This window comes from Amia ocellicauda, chromosome 9 (assembly GCF_036373705.1).
Source record: "Amia ocellicauda isolate fAmiCal2 chromosome 9, fAmiCal2.hap1, whole genome shotgun sequence".
In the NCBI taxonomy this organism is placed as follows: domain Eukaryota; kingdom Metazoa; phylum Chordata; class Actinopteri; order Amiiformes; family Amiidae; genus Amia; species Amia ocellicauda.
In genome coordinates, this window is record NC_089858.1 from 35,667,016 (window position 1) to 35,691,330 (window position 24,315).

The 24,315-nt window shown below is 48.0% G+C and overlaps 2 protein-coding genes across 5 annotated transcripts; both read right to left on the reverse strand.

The window, feature by feature from the left end:
- Positions 1-40: 40 nt before the first annotated feature.
- Positions 41-18,971, reverse strand: add2 (adducin 2 (beta)). Of its 4 annotated transcripts, none has more exons than XM_066714264.1 (16): positions 12,583-12,701; positions 9,016-9,083; positions 7,589-7,835; positions 6,472-6,613; positions 5,915-6,066; positions 5,635-5,715; positions 5,235-5,384; positions 4,832-4,975; positions 4,553-4,651; positions 4,247-4,423; positions 3,697-3,939; positions 3,453-3,569; positions 3,129-3,218; positions 2,832-3,006; positions 2,450-2,545; positions 41-1,170 (listed from the first exon to the last, which is right to left on the reverse strand). In XM_066714264.1, exons 3-16 carry the CDS (start codon positions 7,787-7,789, stop codon positions 854-856), a joined length of 2,184 nt encoding a protein of 727 aa, XP_066570361.1. In that variant the 5' UTR covers positions 7,790-7,835; positions 9,016-9,083; positions 12,583-12,701; the 3' UTR covers positions 41-853. The 4 variants fall into 4 exon arrangements, with proteins under 4 accessions (XP_066570361.1, XP_066570359.1, XP_066570360.1 ...); XM_066714265.1 differs by lacking the exons at positions 9,016-9,083; positions 12,583-12,701 and adding exons at positions 1,634-1,667; positions 18,557-18,971 and having other exon boundaries at positions 1,060-1,170; XM_066714262.1 differs by lacking the exons at positions 9,016-9,083; positions 12,583-12,701 and adding an exon at positions 18,557-18,971.
- Positions 18,972-19,788: 817 nt separating this feature from the next.
- figla (folliculogenesis specific bHLH transcription factor) lies at positions 19,789-22,472 on the reverse strand. Its single transcript, XM_066714266.1, has 5 exons — positions 22,100-22,472; positions 21,355-21,507; positions 20,976-21,179; positions 20,499-20,574; positions 19,789-20,031 (listed from the first exon to the last, which is right to left on the reverse strand). The coding sequence occupies exons 1-4, from the start codon at positions 22,301-22,303 to the stop codon at positions 20,557-20,559; spliced, it is 579 nt and encodes a 192-aa protein (XP_066570363.1). The 5' UTR covers positions 22,304-22,472; the 3' UTR covers positions 19,789-20,031; positions 20,499-20,556.
- Positions 22,473-24,315: the final 1,843 nt, after the last annotated feature.

A 24,315-nucleotide genomic window follows, 5' to 3' on the forward strand; every position in this document is an offset into this window, starting at 1 on the left:
GTAACAGAAACAAGAGAAAGAACAAAACCAAACTAAAGAATCACTTCTTTTTTTCTTTTTCTTTTTTATTGTCAGTGTACAGTTTTGCGACATGTCTGTGTGTGCCTGTGTAGCGATATATGCTTTGCAGACTGGGTGTTGAGTGCTCTTTGAATCCTGCCAGTCCCGTATTGCCATCTTGGATCAAAACCGTGCAGGGACACAGCTGAGAACCATGATGGCTGACATACTATGGAAACCTGGCGGGGTCATAAAGCACGACATTCCAGCCTGGAATGTATACAGCATGTTTATGTGTATAGGTGTGTAGAGTGTACAGGAAGATTAAAATAAGTGCATCCCTGCATCCAGGATTGACTCTTCAGTGTCTTACACAGGTCTGGTCAGTGCTCTGTTGTGGTAGTGACTGTGTGATTCACAATATGTGTACCGTTGTCTGTGTGTGTGTGTGTGTGTGTGTGTGTGTGTGTGTCAAGTGGCCACACTGCAAAAAGCTTTCAAAGATTGGAAAGACTTATCCTTTCGCATCACAATCAATCAATAAATAAATAAATAAATAAATAAACATAACAATCAGATAATGAAAATAATAGAGAGAGAGAGAGAGAGAGAGAGAGAGAGAGAGAGGGAGAGAGGAAGGGTGTGGAAGAGGAGAGGTGGAGGAGCTGGAGAAACAGTAATGAGCCTCAAACCGGGCAGGAGGAGGTGGTGGTGGGAAGGGGTGGAGGGGGTGAGTTACATAATTATGGTTTGTGTGTGTATGTGTGGTATGGGGGGGAGCGTAAACAGCCAGCCAGCGATAGAAAGAGAGAGAGAGAGAGAGAGAGAGAGAGCGGGGTGAGGGAGTTATGGATCAGGCTTCTGCCTTCTCCTTCTGCTTCTTGCTCTTTTTGAGAAAGGAAGGCGCCTTGAACTTCTTCTTCTTTTTGGAGGGGGACTTGGACGGCGATCCCTCAGGGGAGAGGGTGGGCGCGGTTGGCGGCGCGGGCGTGGTGGCCGGGGGAGGGGCGTCGGGCTTGGCTCGGGGGGGCGTCTCGGTGTCGCCCCGTGTGGACAGCTGCTGCATGCTCTTCTCCAGGCCCCGCTCCTCCTCCTCCTTCCCGTTCAGCACCACTGCGGCTGGCCCATCGGACACGCCCTTCGAAACCTCCGTGGGCTTGGCCTCTTTATCTTCTCCGGGGGTGGGGGCAGAAAAAAAGACAATAAATAATATACAAAAAATGAATACAAATGAAACACCTCTGCACCTGGAGTTTGTTGATCAGATAAAACACATGTTATTTGAGAACGATTGACAGTGCTGCTACTGTTTGTTTATTGTTGTATGCTTCCGTTTTTATTTATTTATTTTGTAGATTTTTGTAGTTACCTTTTTGGTTTAGTATAATTGCATATCTATAGCGTACACACATACGCACAAATATAATTGCATATCTATAGCGTACACACATACGCACAAATAGACACACACCTAGCACACAGTGTATTTACAACAACAACAAAAAAAGACAAGACTACATACTGTGCAACTGATGTCATAGCACCCCCCAGAAAAACAAACATACAAAGCCTTCCTTTCCTTTTTTAATTTAATAATTATTATTTTAATGTCTGAAAGTTTCTCAATACTTACTATAGAGACAAGAACTCAGTATCGGAGGACATTCCTAAGGGTGGGGAGGGGGGGGACAGAGACGAAGATGAGAGAGAGGGGGGGAGGGGTGGGAAGGGAGGGAGGGAGAGAGAGAGAGAGAGAGAGAGAGAGAGAGAGAGAGAGAGAGAGAGAGAGAGAGAGAAGAGACACAGTACAGTTGTGGAGACAGATGGAGAACACAGCAGACAACACAGTGGTACACAGTAACGACACACACAGACCCCCCAGTACATGACACACACACCCCTGATACACGTCGAGCAGTGCTGGGGGGCCCTGGTCCTGGTGGGAGTGGGGGGTGTGTCAATCCTGCAGGATATGTAGCTTTTTTTTGTCTTTATATTTTATTCTGTCTCATGTTTCGTAGTGCGACCAGGGGGCGGAGAAACAACAGAGAGGACAAGAGGGCAGGACAAAGCAGACGTGGCACGAGGAAGCAGACCCAGCAACACAACCGACAGGACAGCAAACACGGTTGGTGACACGCCTGTGATAGTCATTTGCATGTACAGGATGTGTGTGTTTGTGTGTGCATGTGTGTGTATCTGTGTGTTGCTTAAGTTTGTGTCTACAGCGGGGGATTGAGAGGCACACAGAGATAGTTCCTACTTGTGATAAACTATAGTAACATGTTGGCAGCCTTGTAGAGTGGGTCAGTGTGGCAGGGAGTGCATCAGTGTTTGTCTCAGTGCGTCAGTGTTTGTCCCAGTGTGTGAGGGAGTGTGTCATTGTTTGTCTCAGTGTGTCAGTGTTTGTCTCAGTCTGACAGGGAGTGTGTCAGTGCTCAGAGCTCACCTGTGGGCGGTGATTTGGAGGGGGAGGTGACAGGGGTCTTGGTTGGGGGTGTACCAGCGGGGGGGGCATCCTCATTCTCCAGATGCTCCTCAATGTCTGAGACAGACAGAGAGATTAATACAGACAAAGGAGGACAGGGTGACAGATAGATATATAGATAGATAGCAATAGTCAGACAAAAAGCCTCAGTTATGAACTGACTAACTACCACACTGACTGCCTGACTGACTGATAACACTGTCTAGATGACTGACACACTGACTCACTGACTGACTAACAGACACACTGACTGATACATTGACTGACTGAATGATACACTGACTGACTGACTGATACACTGACTGACTGATATACTGACTGACTGATATACTGAGTTACTGACCATCCAGCCCATGCTCCTGCTTCCTCTGCACCTCCCTCTTATACTCCTCCAGCTCCTGGTCGGTCAGCTGGCTGAAGGGGTTGGGTGGCTCAGGCTCTGGGGGAGGTGGGGGCTCCTGGGGGCCCTGGTCTGACTCTGGGGGGGCCCCAGCCAGTGCCAGGTCAGCATCTGTGGACTGGAGCACATAGAGAGCTTCACACATCTGGGATGGAGCACACACTGACACACAGACACAGACAGACACACACACAGACACATACACAGACAGTTAGACAGCGGGGCAGTGGCAGGTCATACCGGGCTCCTGCTCTTGTCCGTGATGACGCTGGCCAGCACCTGGGACTGCGGCCCGGCCCACTTCACGTCCTGCCGATTCTGCTCCCGGATCTGATAGAGTGAGAGAGAGAGACTATGAAATAGTCTTGCTGGTTATATGCTCTATTATACTGTATTGTATTATACTATAATGTACTGAGCTTTATTATACAGAACATGCTGTACTGTACTCTACTGCACTATACTGTGCTCTATTATACTATAACCTGCCATACTGCACGTACTGTGCTGTGCTGTGCTATACTTTGCTATGCTGTGCTGTTCTGCACTGTGAGTGAGAGGCACCTTGTTGCGTGTCTCTAGGACCTCCTTGGGGTTGGTGAAGAGAGGCACAAACTGGTTGGGGTTCTCGATCTTGATGGCTGTGCCGCTGCTGGGCTTCACTTCCTCCGCCTTGAGCCACTGTCAGAGACATTCATAGTTATTGTTTAGTTTGGTTCGCACTTTCTGACCAGAGGTCAGAGGCACTGCAGCAGCTGGGGGGCTGGCACCCCACCTGCAATGCAGAGAGAGGGCCCGCGTGTCTCACCGTGGTCCGAGGCTGAGCTGCGCTGGTCTGGTCGTGGCTGACACGCAGGTATGTGTTGGGCGTGTTGAGCCAGCGCGTCTTCTCCTGCTGCTGCTTGTGCGCGTGGGGCCGGGGGCCGGGCCGGGGCGTGCCCTCCGCCTCGAAACTGAAGGCCGTGCAGGTGGCCGGGATCTCCACCTCACTGCGCACCTTGGCCCGCTCCAGCAGCACTGGGTGCCGATAAGCATAGCCCGTCCGGTATCCCTGGCGACGCACACAGGGGGGAAGAGGAAGAGAATGAGAGGGGGAGGGAGGCAGAGGTGGAGAAGGAGTGGGAGAGAGGGAGAGGGAGGGGGAGATTTGCTATGGTGGGCTGTTGGATAGATGTGTTTAGTGTCGGCAGTGTGGGTGTGTGTCAGTGTATGATGAAGTGTGTAACATGTATAGTGTCAGTGTTATATAGTGTATTGTTTGTTTACCTTATATAATGCTAGTGCTTAACATGTCAGCGTTACAGTGGACTGTCAATATTATACAGTGGGTGTATAGTGTGTCCAGTGTGGGGGCTCACCAGGTTGTCCAGGGTCCTCATTAGCGCCTCAAACTCGTGCTCTCCCACACGGCTTTTGTGCAGTGGGCCGAAGGTGGAGCCTGCCCAGCCCACCGAGCCGACTTGGTGGGGGCGCTGTTTATCCCGGTCCAGCAGGATCAGGTTCTGCTCCCCGCCTGCACTGCACAGCGCTGCCACCTACAGGCAGGGAGTGAATGTTCACAAATTAAGTAATAATGGGATTATGAAGACAACTAAGTCATTTGATATAAGACAATGTTCACAGTAAGCAGCGCCGCAGTGACGTCTGGCCCAGGCTGCTCTGACCTGTATCTCGCAGGCCGCGTGGGCGTGGTATATCCTGTAGAAGGCTTCCTCCACAGACTCCCCCAGAGCCACAATGCCATGGTTCCTCAGCACCAGCACCTAAGAACACACAGACAGCTGCATCATCCTGTACATCACACAACACACACACATGCACACAGGCTCACACACTGGCTCACTCACACAAACACAATCTGACACAAACACAGGGATTAACATGCATTAACAGGCTCCCCCTTTTCTTCTCTTCCTCTCTCAATTACTCTCTCTCGCTCTCACCTTGCAGGTGGGCCCCAGGCTCTTCTGCAGCTCCACCCTGTCCTCCTCCTCATCCATTGCTCCATTGTAGTCAACGTACGCCACCCCCCCCACCAGCAGGGCCTCGTGGGATATGGGCAAGAGTCCACACTTCATGGCTGAAACCTGGGAGCAGCCAAGACAACAACGTGGATGACCTGTATCACTGTGGGAAGTCAGCAGAGCCAGGTCCAAGTACAAGCTCCTGACTCTCTGTGAACATTTGTGCGTGTGTCTTGTAATATCTGTGTATGTATCTGTGTGATTGTCTGTCTGTGTGTGTCTGTGACAGTGTCTGTCTGCGACTGGCTGTCTCTGTGCCTGTGTGTCTGCGATTGGCTGCCTCTGTGGGCGTGTGGTGTCCAGGGGATGGTCCGGGCATTACCGCAGCGGTGGCTGGGGTGTGCAGGTGCAGGGCACAACGGACGTCTGGTCGGGCAGAGTACAGCGCAGAGTGCAGGTGGAATCCTGCAGCATCGACCTGGAGAGCCGTACTGCCCCTCTCCACCACCTCCCCCAGCACGTTCACCTTCACCTGGGCACAATAGTTCCGGGCACAAAGTCACTGTACTGCACACAGCCTGGACTAGTCACAACAGCCACATTACTCCGATACACAATGTCAACACACTGCACTGACACTGAAACAAATATTTAAAGTAAACTGCATAACACTTTTCTTATGTTTTTTTATATATTATTTCCCTAGATCATATTTAATGCTGTTCAGTACACTTCCTTCGCTTCCTTCAGTGTATTTCTTCCTCCATCTCTCCATTACTCACCAGGCTGGACGCCGTCACCTCGCTGTAGGACAGACCCTCGGGGATGATCAGGAAGTGGTCCTGCTCCTTGCTCACTCTCAGCTGCAGCAAACAGGTACACACAGGGTCAGACAAGGCGGGGGGGTGGAGCCAGGAAAAAGGTATCCGTAATACAGACAGAGGGACGCAGAGAGAGAGATGGACAGAGAGGCGGGCAAGGGTGAGGAGGGTGCTGCAGAACTGGGCCCAGCCATACAGGTACAGTAACAGAGAGACAGGAGAGATGAACAGACGCACTCACAGTGAGGAAGGTGCCGGAGAGCTGGGCCCAGCCATACAGGTCCAGCAGGCGGTACACACTGGCCAGCTTGCAGCGCATCAGCCTCTCGCCCTTCACCAGACCCCCCGGCTCCATGGCCTGCAGGTCATTGATCGGGGTCACCATCATCAGATCTGGGAGACAGCGAGGGAGGCAGAGAGGGTTAGAGAGAGTAGTGGATGACCGGAAACAGAGAGGTAAGAAAAACAAAGAAAAGGTTTGTATTTACCTATTTATCTATCTATCCATTCTTTAATTTACGTATTGACTGATGGACTGACTGATCAATTGGTTGACTAATCTATGTATCTATGTCTATTAATTTATTAATTTATTTACAGATTCTTTCAGTCACTCAGGCAGTGATTTCACAAGTGTTCACTCAATGCAGTGCAGGCCTGCTGGGCATGGGGCTGGGCTCTACTGGCAGTGTGTGTGAGGCTGAGAGTGTGTGTGTGTGTGTGTGTGTGTGTGTGTGTGTGTGTAAGTGTTCTGTAAGTGCGGGTTTGGCAGGTGGTGGCAGGACTGGGCGTACTCACTGGACGGAGAGATGGGTAGGGCGGAGGGCGCGCCTTGTGAGGCCATGAACTCTGCAATCTGCCGCAGCGCCCATAGGTTGGAGGAGTTGTTTCCCTTGGTCATCTGCTCCTGGATCAAACTGTTCAGCTCCTCCCTAAAGGACTGAGCACACACACACGCATCAAACACATGCTCGCATCAAACGCACGCATCAAACACACATGCGCATCAAACACACACGCGTATCAAACAAACGCATCAAACACCTGCACACATCAAACACACGCATCAAACACACACATGCATGAAACACACGCATCAAACACACACATGCATGAAACACACGCATCAAACACACACATGCATCAAACACATACACGCATCAAACACACGCACACATCAAACACACATTCACATCAAAAACACATACGCATCAAACACATGCATCAAATACACACACAAACACACACGTCAAACAGCTTCACGGCTCTTTGTCCCTCTCCCTCTCCCTCCTTCTCTCTCCATCTCTCTCTGTCTCTCCCGCTCCTCTCTCTCTCTCTCTCTCTCTCTCTCTCTCTCTCTCTCTCTCTCTCTCTCTCTCCCTCTTTCCCTGCTGGGCTCAGCTCAGAGGGCAGCTGTCACACAGTGATTTGTGCCAGTTGTTAATCTGAGCTGCAGGTCAGGGGCGGCAGATAATCAGGACTTTGGTGATCTTAATGAGGGGTGAAGAGGGAGGGAGGGAGAGAGAGAGGGAGGGAGGGAGGGAGGGAAGAGGGGGTTGTTTACTTACATCTACCCTGCCTCCCCAGCCCTCTTTCTTCCTCCCCACCCCCCTACTTGATCATTCCACCACAGGACTCAAACACACACAGGGGGGTCTCCAGCTGCAGTCTTTGTCCTTCTGTGAGCTGCACTGACAGAGGCCAAGCCAGGAGTGGAGACCTACTGGGTTTGTGTAGCTCACTTAAACACTGGCTCTGCTGCCTGCGTGTGTGTCTGTCTTGAGTGTCTGTCTCTCTGCCTGTGGTCTTTCTCCCCCTCCTCTCCAAACCCTCCCTGCCTCCCTCCTTCTCTTTTTCCATCCCCCCTTCCTAACCCTATCCCTCCTCTCTTCTCCTCCCTCCCTCCCTTACTCACAGGGCTCTGGAGAATAACTGAGACACGTTTCTTGTGTTCCGTGGAGTCCAGGTCTTGCCCAGGGGGTGTTGCCGATTCACTGGGGCGCAGGAAGTCAGGGTCACTTTCACTGGTGCGCCGTGAAAATCGCTCCCTCTGTGGGGAGTGGCAGGGTGAGGGAGAGGGAGAAGGGGGCCCCTCGGGGGGGGCGTCACTGCTCATGGTCACAAAAGGGGACGGCCAGCTGGGGGGCAGAGGGTCCAAAGAGCTGGAGAGAAAAAGATGGGAGTGAGAGAGAAAGAGAAAATCACAAACTTATTAAGATTTACATTATGGTCAAGGAATCTTGCAACTGTAGCTGTAGATCACATGATTTTCAAAAAGCTTTTGATAAGGTTCCACACCAAAGACTGATCCTCAAATTGGAAGCTGTAGGCATTCAGGGTAATGTAAGTAGATGGATTATGAACTGGTTGATGTCTAGGAAACAGAGGGTGTCGATTAGAGGAGTCGCTTCTAACTGGAGTGAGGTTGTTAGTGGAGTTCCACAGGGATCAGTACTAGGGCCTTTGCTTTTTCTAATCTATATTAATGATCTGGACTCTGGGATAGTTAGCAAACTTGTCAAATTTGCAGATGATACTAAAATAGGTGGCTCAGCAGATACAATCTCGGCAGCACAGGTTATTCAAAGGGACTTATTTAATATTCAGCTGTGGGCCGACATCTGTCAGATGAAATTCAATGTGGACAAGTGCAAGGTATTACATGCAGGTAACAAAAATGTCCACTATAATTACACTATGGGAGGAAAGAACTAGATGAAGTAATGCATGAGAAAGACCTAGGAGTCTATGTGGACTCCTCACTTTCTCCATCCAAACAATGTGGGGAAGCAATAAAAAAGGCAAACAGAATGCTAGGGTATATTGTCAAAAGTGTAGAATTTAAAACAAGGGAAGAAATGTACAATGACTGTACAATGCACTAGTTAGAGCTCATCTGGAATACTGTGTATAGTTCTGAGCTCCACACTTCAAGAAAGATATCACTGCTCTAGACACAGTTCAGAGGAGAGCAACCAGACTTATTCCAGACTGAGGGACTGAGGGAACTGAACCTTTTCACCCTGGAACAGAGGAGACTATGTGAGGACTTGATTCAGTCTTCAAAATCATGAAAGGCATCGACCACATCAAACCAGAGGAGATTTTCCAGATCAGTATCCTTGGATCACTTAGTTATTAATGGACACCAAACAAGCACAATAGGTCGAATGGCCTCCTCTCATTTGTAAATGTTCTTATCTTCTTATGTTCTTAATCTAGCACAGTGGCAGCATGAGAACTTGGGGATCTAGAACCGGAGCAGTATAAAAATGCACAATTTTGGAACAGGAATAGTACCAGAACATGTGGGTCTAGAACAGGAAGTGCATAAGAATGTACCATGATTCTGGAACAGGACTAGTATAGTAAAGTGGTTCCAGCACAGGAAGGGGTATAACGATGTGAGTCTAGAAAAGGAAGAGAAAATGAACATGTGATATAAGGAAAGAGAAATCTACTATGGTAGCAGGTGCTCCGCCCATAGATGCCATTGCTCAGAGGCTTGGTCAGGCCATACACGGTAGATCAGTACAGAACTGTTACTGCCCCCTCAGAACGACTCTCTCTACATACAGACTGACTCCTGCTGCTTTGGCAGGGTAGGCATTCTCCTGGGCCTGCAGCTAGACCAGGTGTGAGTGAGTGCAGGTGAGTGTTTACATTGGTTCATGTATATGTGCATGTGTACAGTGCATCCGGAAAGTATTCACAGCGCTTCACTTTTTCCACATTTTGTTATGTTACAGCCTTATTCTTTAAATTGATTAACTTCATTATTTTCCTCAAAATTCTACAAACAATACCCCATAATGACAACGTGAAAGAAGTTTGTTTGAAATCTTTGCAAATTTATTAAAAATAAAAAACAAAAAAAGCACATGTACATAAGTATTCACAGCCTTTGCCATGACACTCAAAATTGAGCTCAGGTGCATCCTGTTTCCACTGATCATCCTTGAGATGTTTCTACAACTTGATTGGAGTCCACCTGTGGTAAATTCAGTTGATTGGACATGATTTGGGAAGGCACACACCTGTCTATATAAGGTCCCACAGTTAACAGTGCATGTCAGAGCACAAACCAAGCCATGAAGTCCAAGGAATTGTCTGTAGACCTCCGAGACAGGATTGTATCGACGCACAGATCTGGGGAACTGTACAGAAAAATGTCTGCAGCATTGAAGGTCCCAATGAGCACAGTAGCCTCCATCATCCGTAAATGGAAGAAGTTTGGAACCACCAGGACTCTTCCTAGAGCTGGCCGCCCAGTAAACTGAGCGATCGGGGGAGAAGGGCCTTAGTCAGGGAGGTGATCAAGAACCCGATGGTCACTCTGACAGAGCTCCAGCGTGTCTCTGTGGAGAGAGGAGAACCTTCCAGAAGAACAACCATCTCTGCAGCACTCCATCAATCAGGCCTGTATGGTAGAGTGGCCAGACGGAAGCCACTCCTCAGTAAAAGGCACATGACAGCCCACCTGGAGTTTGCCAAAAGGCACCTGAAGGACTCTCAGACCATGAGAAACAAAATTCTCTGGTCTGATGAAACAAAGATTGAACTCTTTGGCCTGAATGGCAAGCGTCATGTCTGGAGGAAACCAGGCACCGCTCATCACCTGGCCAATACCATCCCTACAGTGAAGTATGGTGGTGGCAGCATCATGCTCTGGGGATGGTTTTTCAGCGGCAGGAACTGGGAGGATCGAGGGAAAGATGAATGCAGCAATGTACAGAGACATCCTTGATGAAAACCTGCTCCAGAGCGCTCTGGACCTCAGCCTGGGGCGAAGGTTCATCTTCCAACAGGACAACGACCCTAAGCACACAGCCAAGATAACAAAGGAGTGGCTACAGGACAACTCTGTGAATGTCCTTGAGTGGCCCAGCCAGAGCCCAGACTTGAACCCGATTGAACATCTCTGGAGAGATCTGAAAATGGCTGTGCACCGCCGTTCCCCATCCAACCTGATGGCTCTTGAGAGGTCCTGCAAAGAAGAATGAGAGAAACTGCCCAAAAATAGGTGTGCCAAGCTTGTAGCATCAGACTTGAGGCTGTAATTGGTGCCAAAGGTGCTTCAACAAAGTATTGAGCAAAGGCTGTGAATACTTCTGTACATGTGCTTTTTGTGTTTTTTATTTTTAATACATTTGCAAAGATTTCAAACAAACTTCTTTCACGTTGTCATTATGGGGTATTGTTTGTATAATTTTAAGGAAAATAATGAATTTAATCCATTTTGGAATAAGGCTGTAACATAACAAAATGTGGAAAAAGTGAAGTGCTGTGAATACTAATATGTGTGTGTTTGTGTCTATATGTGCATGTTTAAGTGTATATGTGCACATTCATGTGTATATTTGCATGTTTATATGTGTATTCATGTGTCTAGGGTTAGCAACAGTCAGCAGTGTGGTAGTGGTAGAGGGAACATGTTGTTTACTGTTAATGAAGAGCGGGAGAGAGAGAGAGGAATATTTCACTCTGAAAGTCTGGGGGGAAAAAACCCTTCTGCAGAGTGGAGATAAAGAGCCACACCCATCCCTCTCCTTCTCTCTCACTCTCTCTCCTACTCTCTTCTCCCCTTGTTCCCCGATCTCGATCTCTTGCTCTATCCTTCTGCAACTGCCCATCTCAAGAAGGATGCAGAAAGCTGCCTGTATCTCAGCACGCGTTCACCGCAGAGTGTGAGAGACAGAGCGAGAGAGCAGCTCCGGGCTGCTCCTCATGCTGCGTCTCATCACACTCTGCCACAGCAGGGACAGGCTCCGGGGTGGGCCCCTGCTGAAGGTGGGCCCCTGACTCCCTGTCATCCCCCCAGCCTGCGGTGCTGTTGTGGAGTTGTATATGTAGCATGAGTCTTAACTACTGAACTCCTGCAGCAGGTTTGCACATATCACACCCCCCTGGCTCTCCCAGTCAGACTCCCCCCTTGAGCAGCTGTTCCCAGTGCCAAACCCGTCACTAAGGAGGCACCCATATGGAACAACTCAAATTGTTAATATATTCTAGATGGGGAACAATGCATAGATTTATTTAATATATTGTGAAAGTATATTTTAGAAATTAACCTCAATCTAAATTAATCTACATAATTATATTGTTATATATATATATATAACAGACAAAAATACATGTAAAATATATCCCATGTATTTTAAACACATATACAAAAAATAGACTTTTGGCTCAATAATTCGGGGGGAAGGGACACCAGTGGTGGCTCTCTAAGTGACGAGCCCCCCCACCATCCCGCCCGGCCCTCCGCCCCCCCGAGCGCCTTAGCGGAGACTCTGCACATCTCCGAGCTCTGCGGCTCCACTTTAAAAGCCTGCAGTCTCCCAGCACCAGACAGCCAGGGCCAGGGAGAGGGCGGGGGGGCCTTAATGGCAGCTCCTGCCACTGCTGAGTGATGGGAGTTATGTGAGGAAGATCCTCAAGATCCACAGCGCCTCTCAAGCACTCTCTCTCACTCTCTCTCTCTGTCTGTCTCTTCTCTGTCAGCTGCTTCATTGAACTTATTATCTATTGTCTAAGCCCATCTCCCACCTTAAAGAGCTGTTTTTGTCCATGGGTTGCCAATAGTTGGCCAGGAGGCTCCAGTGTTGAAGAACACATTCCTGGTTTGATCACTGAGGTCTTGGAATACAGCACAGCCATTGACTGTGAACCTTGTTGCTTTGACAGAAACCCATCTGATAAATTAAATGATGATTATTAATCAATTCAATGCAGATTTTAACCCAAGTGCACTCGCACGTGTGCTGTGAGATAGTTATGAAGTTAATTCTCCCACACCCTGGACAAAAAGCATCAGTCAGGCGATGGAATGGCCTGTCTAAAAAGTCGGGTAGCCTAGCATGATCATAGACTGCAAACCCCCCCCATGTCAAGCGTCTCTGTCCATACCTTCAGGGTCGTCCTTCCTGGTGCTGTGTGCTCCCCTGTGAGAAACCTGCACTGGAGTCCACTGTTGCTGCATTGAGCTCCCACAGTAACACACAGACACTCAGACACACGCGCACTACACTGGCATGGCCTCCGCCCCACAGACGCTCAGGCCTGATTATAACCTGTTACAGCCATGCCCCTCCTTCCCCCAGCTCACAGGGCGAGTGGCTGGGTTGTGCAGGTCCTTCCCTCCCTCTCCCTTCATCTCTCTCTATGCCCCAGCCTGAAGTCAGGACAGGCACACTGATGTTTTTTTATTGTGTTTTTACTACAGTAAAGCACACTGCAACACACTACACTTTACTGTTTTTATACCACAGTACATCACACTACACTTTACTGTGTTTATACCAAGAAACACAACACTACACTTGACTGTGTTTTTACTACAGTACACCACACTACACTTTACTGTGTTTATACCACACCACACTACAGCTTACTGTGTTTATACTACACCACACTACAATTTACTGTTTATACCACAGTATATCACACTGCACTTTACTGTATTTTTACTACAGTACAACATACTACACTTTACATACAACAGTACCCAACACTACACTTAAGTGTGTTAATACCACAGTACACCACACTGCACTTTACTGTGTTTATAGCACACTACACTTCACTGTGTTTTTACTACAGTACACCACACTACAGGTGTAGGGTGTGCAGGTCAGAGGCCCTGCTCAAATTCGAACCACGCTGTCCCTGGCACACCTCCGAATGCTCCACACCACATAGATCCACCCAGTACAGCAACAATCCCGCTACGCCAAAAGACCAGTCTCCTGACGCAGGACATTTATCCACTCTACTAAATTCAGAGGGATTGTGTCACCATAACAAGTTCATGTACACAACAGGCCACATTACAAAAGCCAGTCATGGGCAGTGTTTTACAAAGGTTTTACAAAGGTCCTAGAATTGCACTGGGAGGTAAAAGGTTTTTACGCAGAACATCTCGATTGAGTGATTGTGTGATCGTTATAATAATATCTAGAATTTACAGTATCTGAAGATACTTTGCAGGTGACAGGACTTTTAGCACAATCTATTATTGGATATGTATTATTCTTATTAATAATAATGATAGTAATTGAAGTAGTAGTAGAGAATAGAATAGAATTCCAGTGTGGAGAAGTATGCATCAGAAACAGTATGTTAAAGTAAGTAAGCCGTTAAGTTAAGCAGTATAATAGCAGGTTTACATGATAGTATGTACATCATTACAGTTGTTTTAGTATTGTTTTGTTTATTTATTGTGAAAAAAAACATTCAAAATGATTCTGAGATCTCGTGTGGACAGTTGAGTCCTGTTTCTACTTCATGATTGTAATTGTGAATGCAGACATCAGATGCTGATGCAGTCGAGTGTGTGAGTGTCAGTGTGTTTGGTTGTTTGGTAAAGGGGACTGGGGGGGATTCGCAGCTGGTAAATTTGCATGACTGAACACACCCTCCCTTTCAACCCCTGCTCATGTGCCTCTCCCCTGGGACAGAGCTAGTGAGAGGGGTGTGTCTCTTGTGAGCAGCGGGGTGGGGAGGCAGTCATTGTACAGAGAAACAGGCAACCCAGGCACCCAGCTGGAGACACACACTGAAGTCTGACCAGCCCGCTGTGCGGCTGGTATTACCTGGGAGGCAGGGATGGAGGGGTTTTCACAGAGGGGTCTCCCATTGATAGACATAGGTAATACAGACAGACAGACAGACAGATAGGTGGAAGAATAGCCCCCACACCCTGGTCAATAGCTGCTTTGTGAATTCAAGACTCCAGAGCCCAGCAGTCTGATAATATGTTAGAAGATGTAAATACTGCGTCTCTGTCCCGGTGCAGATGGGTTCCGGTGCCCCTGCCTTTGTTCTCACATGCCTGAGGCAGAGAGCTGGTGCAACCAACCCTAACCCAACCCTCAGCCCACAGAGAGGGGAGGGAGAGGGAGACAAATGCACAGAGGGAACGATGCCAGGCATACAATTACAAGATTAATGTCTGTATCGATCAGGAATTTAAACCTTGCGGACAGCATAACAGATACAGTCCTCTCAATGGCAGGAAGGAGGGCGTGGACTAAATGGGGGGTGGGGGGTTGCAGGGGAGGGTGGGGCCTGGGGGCTAGATCTGTGTGGTATGGGGCTGCCAGTGGGGCAGCTGTACTGTAGTGTGTGTGTTTCAATGGGGAGGTGAAGGGGGGTAGATGGATGGGACACACAATGGAACTGTTAAATAATCCTATGCATTTTCGCCAGCCCTGAGCCCAAGCTCCACACCCCAACCCCCAACGCTGCAGACTGTACTGTTGTTTTGGGTTTTGTTTCCTCTCAAAAGACAATTATTTTACATTTTATGGTTTTAGTACTAGTGAAAGGTGCATAACACAAACAAACAACATCAGAGTGACTCACTCTCTCTCTCTCTCGCTCTCATTCCCTTCAGGTACAGAGATACAGTGAGTCAAAGCCTCCTGCCTTGTCCCCCATTCCCAACACCCACCCAGGTAACAAGTCAGGATGCAAGTGTGGCAGATACTTTGTTATTACAGATCTCTGTGCGTCTCCCTGCCTGTCTGTCCATCTGTTTGTGTGTCCCTCTCATCTGTCTTTCTATCTGTGCTTCTGTCTCCAGACTGTCATCTCTCACTGACAGGAAAACCCTGTTTCTGCACCCACTCTTTGGAAGCAGACTTTATTTAGAAACGTCTGTCTCTTGGGACTCTTTTAAGTGTCATTTAATATATATATATATATATATATATATATATATATATATATATATATATATATATATATATATATATATATATATATATAAATTAAACTGTTAAATAATGTATGTATTTCTCCTGCTCTAATTAGTTCTATTTTAAATAGTTTCCACTCCCTTGACCTAGTAATGGCTACGGATTTCTTCTCTTGTCCAAAATGGGTCTCCCATCTCTGTCTTTAAATCAGTGTTAAGTGCCTTACATAACCTAATGGGAAATACCACACAGACAGACAGACAGACAAACAGATAGATAGATATCTATAGAAACTAAGGATACATAGATGGATAAATAGACAGATAGACAAATAGCAATAAATATAGAAAACTATAGATAGACAATTATATACATCAGCCAGAAATACAAATAGATATATAGATAGACAGATATTTGCATAGACAAATAAATAGATTGATAAATAGAAGAATGAGTGGATGGTTGTGGCTCCGGGTGCCTGTACAGTAGCACACTCACACACACACTTGTGCACACACACACACACACACACACACACACAGCTCGTTCAGACGCAGACAGGCCATTCATATCCTGGCTGCAGCTTGCCTACACTCAGCGAACTGCGTCAGTCTGCCTCCTCACCCACACCGTCAGCCCACGCTGCAATGGGGAGACAGCCCAAAACACATAAGAGGGGGAGAGAGAAGATGAGGGTAGAGAGAGAGAGAGAGATCGAGAGAGGAAAAGAAGAATGAAAGGGAAAAAATTCAAAGGGAGGGAAGGAAGAGGAAAGTTAGAGAACAGAAAGTGATACAGAAGAAGAAAGAAAGCAGGAAATAGCAAGCACTTCTGTGCATCTTCTACAGGCAGCAGAGACTCAAGCCTGGCCCAAACAGGCAGGGGTCTCCCATAGCACACAGCCCCTGAGCCCTGTCTGTCTGTCTGTCTGTTTGTCTGACTCTTTGTCTCATTCTCTTCCTCCAAGAGCAGCCGCTCCCTCTCCTCCTTCACTCTCTCTCCTCCCTCTGTGTGAAACAGGGAGTGTTTTTCTGTCTCTCAGTTACATTTCCCCAGCGCCTGAGCTGCTCCAGGGGCTGGGGATTGGCATTGCAGAAAACGCATAAATAGTTTTCATTTATTTATTTATGTATCTATTTACTTACTTACTTTCTTATTTTATATATTTACTATTGTTGTTCCTTCTCTGTGCTGAACTCTTCCACCTCCATAATCCACTTCTGCTGTGCGGAAGGCGTGTATGATAATAATAATGATAATAACAAAATAATTATAATGATATACAAATATGTTTGCTCATAAGTAAGCAAACTCCAGACTGGACTCAACTCTTGCAGAGGTTGCACCTGCAGCTCAGCCCCTCACAGCTGATGGAAGTTGTGTGTCTGTGCCCCACCTGTGTGTCCCTGCTGCCCTGTATGGTACAACCCCCTCTGCTGTGTTGGCAGTAGCTGGACTGAAACATAGGGACCACAGAAATGCTCAGACAGACAGGCCCGTGGTGAGTAAATAACATGTGCCACGCCAAACGGCATTGTGACAGAATAGGGCATTGGCACTGACAGAGAATAGCTGGGCGAATATTCAAATTGGCAGAGGGAGGGGTCTTGTTGTTTATTTTGTTCAGTGCTGGGGCATCTGGCCTCCTTGAGGCTCTGATCACTAAATGTGTCACATGAGGCGTGCATTAGTCCTGTATTTCACCGAGAAAAAAATGAAAATACAAAATATATATCCCAACTTGTGCAAAAGGTTCATATTTTCTGATTCTTTGGTAAATAATTACTATATAAAGTCAACATCCTTATACAATTAATCCCAAACGACCACAAAAACAGCAGGGACTCTGATATCCAATTAGGCCTTTTCGTAATCTTAAAACACACACGTTGCTAGGTTATGGGTTACGGGTGGTAGAATCGCTCTGTACTGACGGTGACAGTAAGAGCAATAGTGAAAGCGGTTTAAATACGGCACAGATGAGCTGAACCCGCCAGGGGGCTTAACGTTTCATTGTCCTCCTCACCCCCCGCCTCTCCGCCGCCGACCCAGCGAGCTGCCTTTCCTCCCTCCATCCGACACTCCCTCCCCGGCGCTGCCGTCCTGCGGGCTGCGAGCTGCTTAGCAACCAACACAGGCGGCTCAGCATCAGCACCACAGCAGCCGCACGCAGGGCCTCGTCCCAGAGGATCCCCGTCTGTTCACACACATCAGTATTCATACAATACCAAACAAACCATTCATTCTCTCTCACAGATGTATTATAAATAGGTCACCCCTTCAAATTCGGTATATCTATTTCCTATAGTCTAGCTATTATGAATAATAATAATAATAATAATAATAATAATAATAATACATCATAAATAAAACCCATTTGTATCTCATTTCAAATAAGATCTGAAAGCTGCAGGGATTTCACTGGCCATTCCTCGCTCTGCCACAGCACAGTAGTAAAATGCCACACATCGCTCTTAAACAACATGGATAGTGCCATTCATCCTCAACGCCTCCGACAGGACCAAATGCTTTGCAGAGACGACCCCAACGCTATTCGCAACGTTTGCCGTTGTATCTGCAATTGAAATGCGCCGACAAAGATACAAAAAAATACAAATAGAAGTGGCATTACTTTCGGCTAGGCGAGGGGGGAGACTGGAGATAAGTGACAATGCGCACAGATGGAGCAATTCGCCGCGGTGTCGCCGAGCCCCGGGATGCTGGAACAGGCAATAAATCAGCAGCGCAGCGACGCCGGCCCTCGGTGCGCACAGCCTGCGGGCAGCACTGGAGCGACGGCAGGGCGCTATATAGCCCGCATGGTAGACAGGCTCCAAACAAGAGCCCCGTCCTTTGTACTGTACAACAACACACGCAGCCTCCATTGTACTGTACAACACCACATCAGCACCGAGAAAGCACAGACACAGCCAATGATAACGATATATGAACATTCACATCGCTATCGCATTGATCTTGCAGAGATGCCCTGTCGCCCCCTCGCTCATATTGCAGGAGCTCCAATACCAGGAATGCCGTGATTATAACAATGGTGCAATCTTCCACCAAACCACCAAAGACACGACACGGTATCAGAAACGTCCCCTGTAACGCTCGGCGCATTACCGCAGAGACAGGTTATGGATAACGGTCTGGCTTTTCGCGAAATGAGCGCCGCTTACCTTGTTACAGCATCCCCCGAGCCTCCTCCTGGCTGGCAATCTGGAAAAGGCAGTCCTTGCTATTGCTGGATGTTGCTGGGGTTCAGGGTGGGGGTATTTGGCGAGTGCTTGGTGTCTGGTGACGCCGGCCCTCACACGAGCAGCCCGCAGCGCGCGCCTGTCCTCGCCCCACGCCGTCCCCCGCGCGGGTGCGCCGCGAGCTCCGGCCACGCCTGCGTGTTCGCGCCACCGACCGCGCTGGGGTCACAGGGGCGGGTGTGCTAACCTTCTGCTCACGGCACGGCTGTTAGCACTGCTGTACGAGTATTACCGCTACCAGATGAAAAGCTCCGTGCGATTGCATTTGCGTTTCTCCGTCGCTTTGCAGGCAATGCAGCACCTCTGGTATTAGCGAAGCGCGACGGCGTGGATACGTGGGTTGCTGGAAAAGCTGCGCCGCACACCGCTGCCCTCTTGTGTCCCTTACTGGAAGCGAATAGCTCGGGCATAGACGAGTAGAAAATGGCATTTCAAGTTAAAAGCAGCGACCGGTCAACGTTATTATAGGTTGCAGGGGAAATGAAATATTGTTCAGCAGTCTTTTTTTCTAGGTGGTGCTCTGTAGGCTGGGCTTATTCACACGTTAGTATAAGAGTGTTGTGCTTATAAAGAGGGGGGTGGGGGCTTGGGGTTTGAATTGGTTTCACATTTTATGGGACTGGCAGGTAGACAGGCAAGCATGGTCTCTGTACAGCAGATGAACACATTCCTCCTGAGCTCAGACTGCCCCACTGACCGGCAGACCAGCCATATGTATCAAACTGCGGATGGACTGCAGAAGGAGGGTTGGGGTGGGAACCTCAGTTCTGGGGGGCTTCTGGTCTTCTGGTTCTTGTTCCACCTCAGTTACTAAATTAACTGAACCACTGTCTCAGTTAGGCTAAGTTAAGATTTGTGCATAATATTTTTGTTTTCATTTATTTTACAGATTATTATTTTTTGTTTCTTTAAAAAGAGGGTTATTGAGGTTATACGGGTTGATTTGAATTCTGATCTGTACAATGACTTCATTCATGAGGTTGAACTAAACACAGCAACCCCAGCAGCCCCCAAGGACTGGAGTCTCCCAGCCCTGCAGGAGCCCGACCGCCGAGGTCTCGAGCGGGCCGGTGCTGCTGTACTATACAGTGAGTGGGACCTCCTTGCTGTGGGAATCAGACAGGGGGGGCACAGTAAGCAGTCTCAAACTGTGCTCTGATCAACCGGTTTATTGACAGATGCTTGATAAACAACTGATGAGTAACACGCAGCCAACAATGCACAACAGAACTCAGAAGTACAAAAAATAGATATAAATATATACACAGTAACTTTCACTCAAAATTGATAACTTTAAATAAGTCAAAACATTTGCATTGTCCACTAGCTTCACAAGAAAAATATAAACACATTCAATAAATAATAATAACGAATGGAGATTCCTTCCGGCACAGACCCTGAAAGAGAAGTCAAAAGACAAAGGAAGTATTAACTGTCAGAAGTCATTTGTTTCTGATCTGTATTTAATGGATTGATTGAAGACACAAGGGCCTCAGAACTCCAGGTTCTTCTTTTTGTATTCCATATCAGTTCCTAAATTATGTTCTTAATCAGGTGGAGTTAATATTTACTTAATCATTGTATTTCTTTATTTTACAGCTGAAAGCTCAAATCATTGCATTTGAACATTTCATATTACTCTCCACTAGGGGCACTATCACCTTAATGTCACTTATTATTCACATCAATTATTCCTAAGGTTACCATGGGATTGCAATCCTATGGTTCCCAAACACTGAGCCCTGTTCAATGGATGTATGCAACCAGCTTATGCATGTTTGCCAATTAGCAGTCACTTAATTAAGCTCAATTCAAGATCTGGATGTGCTAAAACCACCCACCCCCCTCCAGCAATGACACCTACCATACACTGTGCTCTTTTTTCATGGAGATACTGGGAAACGAGGCACTGCACACCATGCTCAGTTGGTCTGGAACATCTGCACATAATATTAAATTAAGTACAAATCGACTTTCAACATTTTAATAAACATTTACACAGAACATGCACTGCAGTAAAGGGTTGCTATTAAACAGGGGGGGCAGCCCTGCTCCTGGGGGCCACACTCCCAGCTCTCCATAAATCACTCATCACTGGACATCTGCAACACAGGGAAAATGGAGACTAACTGAGCCCAACAACTGGATCAATTAAGCAGGTAACGCAGAACGCATTGCGGCTCTGCAGGACCAGCTTTGCTTTTGGCTCTTAAAAAGCAGCAACTTTTGTGTCGTCTGTGAAAGTGTGAGGAAAATAAATAGTAATAATAGTAATTAAATAATAGTATTAATGATAACGATGCTTCTCCAGACAGCAGTGGAGGGCGAGAGGGTGCTGTACCAGGCTGTGCTCGGGGGGCAGCTGGATGATGTAGGTTGGCATGACGCAATGGTGCAGCAGCAGCGATGCCCCCCCCAGCTCTCCCCTGCAACCCGCCTCCGCCCCCATCAGCAGCCCGTTGCCCCCAGCAACGCCCGCCGCCATCATGGGAACCGCCATCGTGATCCCCTCGGGCATCTCCGTCCCCACCACGCTCTCCAGCCTCTGGAGAGAGAGAGAGAGAGAGAGAGAGAGAGAGAGAGAGAGAGAGAGAGAGAGAGAGAGAGAGAGAGAGAGAGAGAGAGAAAGTTGTCCTCTGTCCCAGTCCCCCCTCCAAAGATGTGGCCCAGCATGGTGCTCTAATCCTTAGCACCACCTTAGTACCTGACCTCCCCCATACCTGCGCCCCCCCGCTGTCCTGTAGTACCCCCAGCAGCAGGCGGATGTACTCAGCTGCAGCACGCAGGGTGTCCACCTTGCTGGGCTTGCGGTCCCGTGGCACAAGTGGCACCATCATCTTCAGAGTCGAGAACATGCTGTTCAGGTTCCGGATCTGTGTGTGGGGGGGGGGGGTGTTTTGTGTAAAACATCTGTACTCCCGTGTCACCCTACTGCACTGTCACTGTACTCTACTGCACTTCACTGCTGTGTCATTGTACTGTACTGTACTGCTGATTCAGGGTTACTGGCAGCAGGACCTCAGTTTTCCATCCCATCTAAACGATTGACATTCAGGTTAAGATTCCAGCAAATTACCCCGAAGCATTAGCAGTGGAAAGTGCAAAAGCAATTAAGCTAAAAGCCCGGATGTCTGGGCTCACTCTAAGCTCTCCTTCACAACCGGTCAGAAGAACTCGACAGCATTAATCCGGAAGCTTTTGAAAAGTGCTGGGGATCAATTTATGAAGTAAAATATACTTAAGCAAATACAGTCAGTCACTCCCTCCCCTCTCCCTATGCCTCAGCCCACCGTTTGCCAAAGAGCAGCAGCTCGACCGTGGCCTAAGGCCGTTATCAAAGAAACTTGAGCGTGTGAGAAAGCAACACGTTGCGGCCCGTGGTCATGAGCACAGGCGGACGTGGAGCAGTCTCACCGTCATTAGCCGCAGCAGTATCCGCACGCATTGCCCTGCACACACCCGTACCCGCTGCCTCTCCTTGGCGTTGGCGAGCTGCCGCCTGCGGACGATGTCGTGCCAGTCCTCCGTGGACAGGTACCCCCCGCCGGGCGCGCGGCGGAAGCGCGTGATGGCCGCGGGGACGGGCAGCGCGCGGGCGCCCCGGGTCCTGTGCGCGAGGTCGCCCATGAGCTCGCGCTCCGGCACCAGCAGCAGCGCGTGCGCCGACATGCAGCCGAGAGTGCGTCTCTTAATGTTTAGTTTTCTAGTTATTAGACGTGTGTCGGTCAGTGTTAATGTCCCTGTCTCTGTCGCCACTTAAGAAGGAGACGACGCTGCCTCGTCCAGATCTGTGTGAGTTGAGCCGCTCCTAGCTGCGTGCGAATGACCCGTTTGAAATATCTGTCCTGGCTTTGATTTGAGGTCATTGACAGGGTCATCGACACTTTGAAGGCTGATGACACTAATGGCAGCCAATTGCAGCGCACCTGTGACTTTGAGGTTGTCTCGATTGATTCAGGTGTGAAGTTGTTTTTTATTGTCCCCCCCGGAGTGGCGGGTGTGTTTCTGCACCCCTCCGCGCAGGGGAGAAGGACTGCACTTCTCAGGGTACTGGTCTGGGAATGGTATATGCTTCTCCAAAGAAAGCAAGAAGTAAAGTACGTGTTTGTGTTATTGTGGTCGCGTTTGCGCAGTTGTGCGCGGGTCTGCGCTGCTCCACCAATGGGATCGGGGGGATTCTACAGATCTGCGGACAACTGCAAGCTGCAAAACGCACATGATGTTTTATAGCTGGGCACGGACACGGTTTGTGTTTCTGTCTCCTAATTATTGAAGCGAACTTGCCGTTTACCAATCCTTGCGTGTCAGGGAGAGGTTATCGCTGCAGCCCCGGCATGGCCTTACCAGAGCAAAAATACTGTGTTGTGTGGGAGGATGGTCCCTTCAGCGTGTCCAGCAGTGCGTCCACATTACCAGGCGGCGGCAGGCGTGAGCCACAGTTTGAAACGTGTTTCTGCTTTCAGTGATAAAGCCATGAGAGAGAGGGCGCATCAGCATCTGCAAATCATAGGTTTAACTTCCGATGTACTCTGCAACCCAAGACTGATGGTGTCCCGTCGCCCCCACCCCCCAAACAAAAACAATAAAAATAACTTTTATTCTGACATTTGGAAGAACACGAATAAATAAACATAACATTTAAAACTATATAAATAAGAATATATGTTTTTTTCTTTCCTCTTTTTTTCTAAACTGGACATCTGATGGCTTAGATCAGGGTTTAATTTAGACCTAGGTCTAAATTACTTAATTGAATACTATATTGCTTTTTTAGATCAATTAAGAATTCAATTAAGCAATTAAGACCTTGGTTGGAACAAAAAACAGCAGGGCAGGGGTACAGTTTGAAAACCCCTGGCTTAGACCATTTCTTATCCATTTGTGTTGATTTGGCACTCAAGCATCACTACATTACCCATCCCCCAACACTGCCAACCAAGAATCAAGACTAAACCAGTTCACCTTGCTGGTGTGCAGACTGGTTTTATATTATTCTTAAAGACAATGCAACAATATGTCTGTGAAACTATATATCCACAGTATTATGAATTAATTGTGGTTTATTTGGTAGCATTTCGTAGTGTGACTGATTTTACTAATCCGCCCCCCTCCCTCGTACCTCTGAGTGGGAGACCTTCCCAGGCAGTACCCTGCCTAGCTCACAAACTGGAATCAGGGCGCCTGCTCTGACAAGGTTAATGGACCCACAGTCCCACACAGTGACATGACATCATTGACGTGACGTGCAAGTGAGCGCTAGAAAACCAATCTGCAAATGTCACCATTACGATTTTATTTGTGCAGGCGCCTGCCCATGTCGCCTATACCTGAATCTGCCGCTGCTAATATATTTTACAGAAGAATTGCATGTGTGTTTTATACATATACACTCACCTAAAGGATTATTAGGAACACCATACTAATACTGTGTTTGACCCCCTTTCGCCTTCAGAACTGCCTTAATTCTACGTGGCATTGATTCAACAAGGTGCTGAAAGCATTCTTTAGAAATGTTGGCCCATATTGATAGGATAGCATCTTGCAGTTGATGGAGATTTGTGGGATGCACATCCAGGACACGAAGCTCCCGTTCCACCACATCCCAAAGATGCTCTATTGGGTTGAGATCTGGTGACTGTGGGGGCCAGTTTAGTACAGTGAACTCATTGTCATGTTCAAGA